This window comes from Lycium barbarum, chromosome 5 (genome assembly GCF_019175385.1).
Source record: "Lycium barbarum isolate Lr01 chromosome 5, ASM1917538v2, whole genome shotgun sequence".
In the NCBI taxonomy this organism is placed as follows: Eukaryota; Viridiplantae; Streptophyta; class Magnoliopsida; order Solanales; family Solanaceae; genus Lycium; species Lycium barbarum.
Genome location: NC_083341.1, coordinates 116,816,857 through 116,827,737, shown reverse-complemented (window position 1 = coordinate 116,827,737; position 10,881 = coordinate 116,816,857). Strand labels below are relative to the sequence as shown.

Genomic DNA, 10,881 nt, shown 5'->3' with positions numbered 1-10,881 from the left:
GCTAAATTAACCCATAAATTTACCCAATTTCGAATTTGAAGCAAAACTCCCAATTTGGGTGTAAACCCTAACTCTTTGATTCTGAAATTCAGTATTAGAAATGGAAGATATATGATTAACAAGCTTAGATTCAGCAAAATGTAACATAAACCCCATCAATTTCATCAATAATAAGCCTAGAGAATAAGTTCATCAAAACCCACTTTCATCTTCCATTGCTAAGGGATTATTACAGGAAAGGGGGAATCTATGATGATTAGGATCAATGTAATAGTAAAGGGATTAGCAAGATTTTACCTCCAAGAATTTTCTCCAAATATCTCCAAGAACAGTCCCCCAAAGCTCTAATTTCGAAATGGCAATAAATAGTTGACTAAGAGCTCATTTAACACACACTTAATGAAATAACAGGCCCATTACCACCATGTCGATAACGTGACCGCAACAGCAGTGTCGCAACAACGCCCCCTAGGCTGCCCCAGCAGTCTGGGACGAGATGCTCATGGCCGCCCCAGCGGCTAACATGCCACCATAGCGGTGCCGCTGGGACGGCACTGGTGCCGCCACTGCGGGGACCAGGTACCAGAACTGACTAGATTTTTCTATGTCCCGATTGAAATCCCGAACCATTCCCGAGACCATCTGCTCACAAACTACATACACAGACCCACAAAATAATACGCTAGGAATGTGCTCGTGGCCTTGGAATTTCCAACGGAAGTCTCATTGACCAAGTCAACCCCCGATACCTTATTCCTATTTCCCAAACCCTAGTCCCAAAATGTATCTGAGTGCATTGGGAACCGAACCAGATATGCACACAAGTTATAAACGACCATCCGGACCGCTTGGAATCAACGGATTTCTTGAAAAGGTCTGTTTTTAAAAATCAACTTCGGATCAATTATTTTCACTTTAAGCCTATATTTTACAAAAATTGCCCGAATCGGTCTAGACACCTCGAGAAGCGTGCCAACGGTCCCCTCGGTAAAAAATGAGCTAATCAATGCTCGAAAAAGGGCGAAAATGTTGAAAATATTCATTTGGACAAAGTGGGATCATTCGGAGGCTATAAGCATGGGCAAGGCGGCTTTGTGATTTCGGGCTTAAATTTCCTACAAGTTGAGACCTTGTATCTTATTTAGCGCGTCGTGGTTGGTCTAACCAAATTAAATAAGAGGGTGCCATGGGCTTATTAAGGGGTGTCGGTACTCGTATTGTGACGAGTACTTGTATCGGGTACGGGTGACATGTTATGGGTACTTGTACTTTTAAATTATACAGTCGGTTTGAATGCCATACTTTAGGCGCTAGCTAGTAGATACTACAATCCTATGCATCTTTGAGTAGGGTCTAAAGCCCATATTTTTCTATCTCTTGATTGTGTGTCTATCTTGTCTGATATGTGTGTCATTCATCACTCCTAGGTACTTGTCGGCAGGTGGAAAGTAAGATAAAACTATAATGTTATGGTGTATTAGGCTAAATGTAGAACCTTTTGGGCTTATAATGATTAAAGATAGAATCTTTACTGTATACATTAGCTTCTTGTTTTTTGCATGCCACATCATGCTTTATAAGGTATCTTATGCTTTATACTTTGAGGGTACATATATAGGTCAGAAGGGTAATGATTCTGAACTGAGTTACGATGACTTTATGAGCCAATGGGCCAGAGACAGGTACTACGAGCCTAAGGGATAAGTTTTGAGATATAGAACCTATGGGGTTAAGTTATGAGATTGGAAGCCTAATGATGGCTAACGAACCCGAAGGGACATGATTCCGGGTGGTATGTAGACCTCGCAAGTCCCCCATGGGTCACTGTTCACTAATATCTGAACGTGTGTATACCGAGTGATGGAAAGCCCTTGCATTACATCTTATATCATTGCACATTGTATCATCTCGTTAACTATTCGGTTGTGAATTGTTGTATTGATTGTCTAATTTGTTTTGAGCTTATTCTTAGAGAATTGATGAACTTGTGGGTTAGAAGCTTTACTTAGGCTCGTAACTTGAGATTTTTTGTGTTTATTGAGATTATTGTTACTGTGAACTAATAACGGTTAAGTGTGGAGGTAGTAATCGAAGACCAGCCCTCGTCTTCATTTTATATAGGGTCAGTCAACGATGTTGCAGAGTACCAGTTGTTTTTATACTCACGCTACACTTGTTGCACCCTTTTTGCGTGCAAATTCAGTTCATGGTTCGAGTGGAGCATGTGACTTTGTTTTACATTGAGTTGTTGTCTAGAAGGATCCGTGGTGAGCTACCAGCCGATTCATAGCACTGGATTCCCTTTCCCTTTTACTTTTGTCTCCTTATTTCAAAGACAGTGTATTTAGTATTACTTATCAAACTAGTAATCGTATTCCAGTCGTCCAAGTACTGTGACATCGGATTTTCGGATGGTTGTATCTTCTTTCAGTTTGACTTATGTTATTAGGCTTTATTAAGACTTAACCTAATTTATTTGATAAATTCTGTACATTTTAACTCTTTAATTCTTTCATGTGGGTTGTAGACGGCTTACTAACTAATGGGAGTTAGTGCCTTCACGGCTTATCGAATTAGGTCGAGGCATATATTTGCGTGGACTAATAAATCAGTATCACCTATTTTATTAAATCCCTACACATTTTATCTCATAATTTCGTTAAAAGAACAAATATTTTTTTACCGTAAAGGGCAATTCTGGTCCACTAGATGGAAGGAGGGATATTCTTAACTCAAAAATAAAAGTCAAAGGCAATTGTCATCCAAGTTTACACTATTTTCATTACGTTAGGGATATTTTTGACCTTTTTGCATTTGCTATTTGACATGAAATAAGGACATCAAATATTCTGCATAGATTTCTTAAAAGGATAGCTAACAAATTTATTGCTAGAAAAGCATAATTTGACTTGAAAATAACTACTTCATAGTCAAAATACATCTTTTCAAAAGCAATGCAAATCAGCGAAATGAGATAACAACAGTTGCATCTTCATAAATGTTTCTTTCCTATTTTCCCACAATGAGATTGCACTATCTGCATCTTCGTAAATGCTTCTTTCCTATTTTTCGGGAGTGAGATAGCACAAATTTGATCTTCGTAAATGCTTATTTCCTATTTCCGTGGAATGATATAGCTTTATTTGCATCTTCGTAAATGCTTCTTTCCTATTTCAGAATGAGAAATCACTATTTGCATCATCGTAAATGTTTCTTTCCTATTCTACATAGTTTGATAACATATTACCAAAAAACATCTAATGATAACATTTAGTCGGTTGATTCAAAATCTTAGCTGTAACTACTCTTTTGGACTTATCATTAATGTACATTATCAAATGTGACTAATAAGAAAGTATTGTTTCTTGTTTATTTATCTATATATACAGATGTCATGTGCACTTGTCTAAGTACTATCAAAGTAAAGCATTCAAGTTTTCATTCTGGGCAAAAGAAAGGTAATAGCGTCGCCCTACTAGTTTGTCATTTTTGTTTATGAATTTCATACTTTTTTTGTCTTGTTTTTCGAGGCTCATCATTCATATTTGATTTTAATTGGAGAATAAAATATTATAGCCATTTCTTTGAATAAAAACGTAAGATTATGGTTAACTTGAAAGAATTTGAGTCTTCTTTTAAGAAAAGTAGCTATATTTTATTTGATAATGTCTTATGATAAAATCCTCAGCATGTTGCAATGTACCGTTGAATTCCTATGTGATGTGTTAGAGTGAGGTTTAGAATTGCAAATGTTGTACTAGAGCTATTATTATAGATGTATTAAAAAGGAGTTCATAAAACATGACATTTGCTTATATATTATTATGCGAACAAAACAATCAATTTTCATTTCAGTAGTGAGATATATAATAGATTTATACAAGTTAAAGACAGCCTCACAATTAATGTTGTGAAAATCACAAATATATGAAATGAAAGAGATTTTGGATGAAACACAAAGTTATGTATCCTCTAACTAAGAATCACGGTGATATTCCAAAACAAATGTTTATAATATCAACTTCAATAATTCAAGAGCTCAATTGTGGTTATTAATTTTATACTAATATTCTGTGATCTATTAAATGTTAATCTCAGGGAAAATGTCATCATCCTATGATAGCTCTTCTTCACCAAACAACACGAATGCTAACCCAAGCGTTGGAAAAAAAACTGAAAGCACTTATGGTATATGATAACCGTGTAATTACAATGATCCACAAAGCACTTCTAAAGAGATTTGATGTGGAACCTCATGAAGCGAAGAATGGCCAAGAAGTTGTCCTTACTCATCAATCTGGTGCATTCTTTGATCTGATTCTGATGGACTTAGATATGCCAGCGGTAAACGCTCATCAGGTATGCTTCCAGAAGTCATAATTTAGTTTTTGTTTGAATATTTTAATTTTATCCTAATTTATGTACAAAATAATAAGAAATATTTTCAATTATGCAGACAATTAAGGAACTTCGAGATATGAATGTGCGTAGCTTAATTGTGGGATTGACTTTCCTCGAAGAAGAAGAAGCATTCATGGATGCTGGCCTTGATTATTGTTATCCGAAGCCGCTTCCTTTTGATGTAGTTCGCGATCTTGTGGAGAAAATTAAGGAGAATGCCTAGACTTATCAAAAGTCACTTTATTTAATGGAACATATATTTTAATCTCTAGGGAAGTTAAGAAAATTAGTCGACAATTTCATATCAGTGGAAACCAGATAGATTAGTTTCTTGTTATGGTTTCTAAAGTATGTATACCATACTTACAATTATCAATAAATTTATTTTGGTAGAACATAAGGCTTTTTATTTTTCGAATGAAGCACGAAAGTGGGAGACATAACAAATAAACATGACATAAGTCAAAGGGTATGCCATATTCATTAACAATCGAATAATACAAATATATAATCTAATGGAAACATAAACATAATAAACTTTGATGTTGAATAAGAAAACTTACTACTGCTAATTTCTTCAGCAAGTAAATAAGCCTTGTGGCAAAATAAAACAAAGGAACAATATCAATTTGATTAAAAAGTTTTGACAATTTTTTTCTTTAACGCATACCTTTGATTTGTAAAGCTGCAAATTATGGTCACAATGTAAAGTTGAGTTACATGTTTATTTAATATATATAATTAATTTATAACTCAATGAAGCTAAAATTCAGAACCCTAGAGCTTTTACTCTTAAATTCGTCTTCGATACGACAATTGTATTCCTTCAAACTAAACACAATTTTGCTCATTATTTCTGCCTTGATTTGATCTAGATACAAATATCGCATTGACATAACTTGCATTTTTTAACTGAACGCAAAAGTATAAACATAGCACTATTTTGATATGCTGTGTAACTCACTTCTTCTCATCTTTTTCTGACTGATTAGCTTTTTCTTTATGTCAATTTACTGCACTGTCACGTGACTTATCTTAGAGCTAGAGAATTTCTTTATGAAGTTGGCCTGATTTTGCTTTTTATGTTTACAAAACCAAACATAAATATGAATCAGACACATTCAATTAAAACTTTAGTTTTGGATCATCATAAAAATATCTTAATTTGGGCAACACAATATTGGTGCAAAAACACAAGTACTTTACAAGATTGTCTTCAACACTAAATTATTTTGTATCGTGTAATATGATGTCTGACTCACTTCTTCTCATCTTTTTATGACTGATTAGCTTTTTTGTCACGACCCAATTTGTGAATTGTGATGACACCTACACTGTCCCACCAAATAGGCGAACCATTCCCAAATCATTTTAATCATATATAAGAATTATGCGGGTATAAACAATGATTTAACTAACGGATTCAAATTATATAAATGATAAGTGCGGAAGTATGAATAACTCCAAAATCTAGTCTAAACTTGTACAAGAGTCATTATTACATGGATACAAGTCTGATAGGAAGTACGAATCTCAAACGTCAATACGGTCTCAAGAATACAAAGTAGACAATTAAATACAAGAAGAGTCTCGGAATGCAGATCTACCCCAAAAGCTCACCCTGGAATCTCTGTCGAGTAGACTCGGATCACCCTCGAGGACGGAAACAAACTCTAGTAACATACTCTGCACTAAAAGAAGAGTACAACAAGAGTAGAATCAGTACAAACAACAAGTACTGAGTAAGCATCATAGGCCAGCTAAGATTAGTTCACAATATCATAAAGGCTCCACCTTTTTACTTCTTTTTCATTTTAACGAGGATATATGAGTGATATGCACACAAACAAATATGACAAGAAATAATAATAAGAGACATAAAGTACGGATATCGGACCCCAATCAAAGATCCAAAGGATTCTATTCTATCAGCTAGTGCCCAAAGCATGGCATTCAAACAAACTATACAATTGAAAGTGCGCAAATACCCTTATCAGGAAGACCGGTATCCGATACAGCTGCTCGTCACCTTACGAGTATCGGAACCCCCTTAATTAAGCCATGACCCTCTTATTAGATTTATTTTAGCCAACCACACGTTCAAGAAAGAGTGCAAGGTCTCAACTTGCCTGGAATGCCGAATATCAAATCACAACACCCTCTTTCCAATCCGAAAGATCTCTGAATGATCAAAGTCTAGTCAAACAGGGATTATATGTTAGAATACAAGTCTATCAATACCCATATTGCTACCTAAATCCAAATCCCCAAATTAAGCTCGAAAATTAGGATTCCAAACCCAAAAGGGCAAAACTGTAAATTGGACCTAGAATCATGTTCCACATACTTAATATAACTCATATACCACAAATCATCCATAAATAATCACTAATTGATGCTCAATTACCAAAACCCCCAATTCTTAGGTTAGGTTCCAAAACCCTTCCATTTCCTCTTTAATCCAAACATTCTAAGCATGCGTTATGAACCTAAACCATAGGAATAATCAAAATACCAAGTTAGAAGACTTACCCAATGGTTTTGTCCTTGAAATCTCTGCAATCTTCTCCAAATTCGCTCTCAAGACTTCAGGGTTTAGAATGAATTGTCTAAGGATGGAAGACACTAAAGGCACATTCTATTCAGCGATTCTCGCTCTTACGCACTAGGTCTCGCACATGCACACCCACTTCGGCAGAAGAAATCTCGCTGAGGCGCGACTCATTATATAACTCAGGCTTCCGCAGCAGCGGCATCGCTCCTGCGAAAATGTCTTCGCAGGGGCGGAAACAGACCAGGTCACCGAAAGCTCGCTCCTGCTAGCTTTCTTTCGCTGTGGTAATTCCGCAAGGGCAGAACTCCCTTCCCCGAAGCGAATATACCAGAACCAGCAAAATCTGATTTTTGACTCTCACATCCCGAAATCATGAGACTCTCCCAGAACCTCCCTGATACAAACTAAATATGCAGACATAGAAAAACGCGCTACAAACTCACTCACGCACTCGGAATTTCCAAAAGAGGTCTCGTTGATCAAGTCAACCCCGAACAGCCAAAAACTAAATTTCTAACCAAATGACCAAAACGCCCCTAAGTCCCTCGAGAACCGAACCAAACACATACCCAGCCTGTAGTCAACATTTTGGAGCTAATGAAATCGATGAAGTTTCCAAAATGATGCAAATACCCCCGATGATGCCAAAACTCAACCTAACACTTAAAGATTCTACAACTTAGCAAATTTCCAACTTAAGATATTTCAACCTCCTTAGGAATTGTGCCAACCACGCCCACTACACAACACCCCAAAACAAGCAAAAGGGCTGGTCTACGAGGGAAAAATAAGTAAAAACAAGAAAACAACCAAAATGACCTAAAGGGTTGTTACATCATCCACCACTAAAACACATGTTCGCGCTCGAACATAAAGGAAAGAAAAGAGGAAAAGATGTACCTGGGGCATCAAAAAGCTGAGGATAGCTCCCCCTCATATCTAACTTGGTCTCTAAGTCGCCTCCTCCATCGGATGACCTCTCCACTGAACCGTCACAGAAGCAATTTCCTTGGATCTCAACTTGCGAATCTACCGGTCCAAGATAGCAATCGGCTCCTCCTTATATGACAGGTTCTGATCAAGCATCATCGAATCCCATCTAATCACATGAAAACCATCTGAAACATACTTTTTAGCATAGAAACATGGAACATCGGATGAACACTCGACAAACCAGAAGGAAGTGCTAACTCATACACAACATCTCCAACTCTCTAAATAATTTCAAAAGGGCCAATATAACGAGAAATCGACTTTCCTTTCTTTCCAAACCGCATCACACCCTTCATGGGTGAAACCATAAGCAAAACGCGATCACCCACCATAAACACTAAATCATGAATTCTCTGGTCCGTATAACTTTTGCCGCCTCTGAGCGATGAGAAGCCTCTCCTGAAGAATCTTCACCTTATCCAATGAATCTCTAAGCAAGTCTATACCCAAGGCCTCACCTCAAAGGAATCAAACCATCCAATGGGAGATCGACACCTCCTACCATACAAGGCCACAAACTGTGCCATCTCGATACTCGAATGATAGTTGTTGTTATAAGTGAACTCAGCCAATGGCAGGAATTGGTCGCAATGACCACAAAAATCAATCACGCATGCTCTCAACATATCTTCCAAAACCTGGATAGTATTATCAGACTAACCATCAGTCTAAGGATGAAATGATGTGCTCAACTCAACCCTAGTACTCGACTCCTTTTGCAAATTCTTCCAGAAGTAAGAGGTGAACTGAGTCCCTCTATCAAATATAATGGAAATGGGCACTCATGCAAACAAAGAATCTCACGAATATATATCTTAGCCAGCTTCTCAGAAGTATAAGTCATTTGAATAGGAATAAACTGTGCTAACTTAGTCAAACGACCTGTAATCACCCAACTGGAATCAAACTTACCTAAAGTCCGTGGCAACCTTACCACAAAGTCCATGGTAATCCTTTCCTATTTCCACTCAAGAATGGGCATCCTCTGAGAAATCCCATCGGGTTTCTGGTGTTCATACTTCACTTGTTGACAATTCAAGCACCGACACATAAACTTCACAATATCACTCTTCCTGCTACACCACTATTAGTGTTGCTTCAAATCTCGATACATTTTCATAGCTCCTGGGTGAATGGAATACCGCGAGCTATGGGCTTCCTCCATAATCAATCTAGTCAAGTCTCCAGTCCGAGGCACACACATTCATCCTTTGATCCTCAAAATCCCTTCTTCATCAAGTCTTGCTTCTTTGCTCCTTTCCTTTCAACATTTAATCACGAATTTTGCTCAATTTTGGATCATTAAACTATTGAACTCGAATCTACTCCAATAAAGAAGACTGTGCCTCCACACAAGCCAGAACCCTTCCAGGTTTAGAAATATCAAGCCTAACCAAGGAATTTTCTAAACTCTGAATCTCCTGCCCAAAGGTCTCTCCCCAATCTAAAGACATGCAGGGCCACCCATACTAACTTATTTTCGATTCAAGGCATGCGCGACAACATTAGCCTCGCCCGGATGATAAAGAACAGACATATCACAATCCTTGAGTAACTCCAACCACCTTCGTTGCCTCATTTTAAAATCCTTTTGATTGAATATGTGCTGAAGACTCTTATGATCAGTGAAAGCCTCGCAATACACACCATAAAGATAGTGCCTCAAATCTTCAAAGCAAACACTACCATCGCTAACTCCAAGTCATAAATGGGGTAGTTCTTCTCGTGCACCTTTAATTTCATGGAAGCATAGGCTATGAATTTCCCTTTTTGCATAACAACACAACCAAGACCCAACCTCGAAGAGTTGCAATAAATGGTAAAGCCCTCTCCTTTACAGAAAGAGTCAAAATAAGAGCTGAAGTCAACAAAGTCTTGAACTTTCGAAAGCTCGCCTAAAACTCATCCGACCACTGAAATGGAATAGCCTTTTGGGTCAGTCTGGTCAGAGGAGACGCTATAGTAAAAAATCCCTCAACGAATGGCCGATAGTAACTAGCCAAACCAACAAAACTCCGAACCTCTAAAACTGTAGTAGGCCTGCCCCAATCATGAATGGCCTCAATCTTCTGTGGATCAACCATAATATCTTTCTTGGACACCATGTGTCCCAAAAACTGCACAGAATTAAGCCAAAATTCGCCCTTGGAGAACTTAGTATAAAGCCTCTTCTCTTTCAGAATCCCAAGAACAATCCTAAAATGCCTCTCGTGCTCCTCCCTACTCCTAGATTAGATCAAGATATCATCGATGAATACAATCACAAAAGAGTCAAAATATGGTATGAAGACACCATTCATCAACTCCATAAATGTTGTAGAGGTATTAGTCAACCCAAATGATTTAACCAAAAACTCATAATGACCATAACGAGTCCAAAACACTATCTTGGGAATATCCTCTATCCCGATCTTAAGCTGATGATACCCGGATATCAAATCAATCTTGGAAAATACTAATGCTCCCTGAAGCTGGTTGAACAGGTCATCAATTCTGGGAACAAGAAGCTTGTTCTTGATAGTGACCTTATTCAACTGCCGATAATCAATGCACATCCTCATAGATCCATCTTTTTTCTTCATAAATAGCAGCGGTTCACCCTACTGGGACACACTAGGATGACTAAACCCTTTGTTCAACATATCTTGCAACTGCTCTTTCAACTCCTTCAACTCTGCAGGAGCCATCCGATAGGGAGGGATAGAAATGGGCCTCGTGCCCGACTCTACATCGATACAGAAATTAATATCCCGGTCTGGAGGAACACCCGGAAGATCAGCTAGGAAAATAATAGAGGAGAGTCCGGAGCTGACCAGAACCATAGTGCTCACCCCGATCTCTTAGCAAAGGCTCTAGCGAGTAGCCTGGTAGTCACGAGCTCTGCTAGTACTGGGGACTGAATCTGCACACAAAAAGGTGTAGCAAGTGTAGCG

The 10,881-nt window shown here is 37.9% G+C and overlaps 1 protein-coding gene across 1 annotated transcript; it reads left to right on the top strand.

The window, feature by feature from the left end:
- Positions 1–3,301: 3,301 nt before the first annotated feature.
- On the top strand, positions 3,302–4,801 carry LOC132642641 (two-component response regulator ARR22-like). The gene is made up of 3 exons (XM_060359727.1): positions 3,302–3,458; positions 4,099–4,359; positions 4,457–4,801. The coding sequence occupies exons 2-3, from the start codon at positions 4,117–4,119 to the stop codon at positions 4,622–4,624; spliced, it is 411 nt and encodes a 136-aa protein (XP_060215710.1). The 5' UTR covers positions 3,302–3,458; positions 4,099–4,116; the 3' UTR covers positions 4,625–4,801.
- Positions 4,802–10,881: the final 6,080 nt, after the last annotated feature.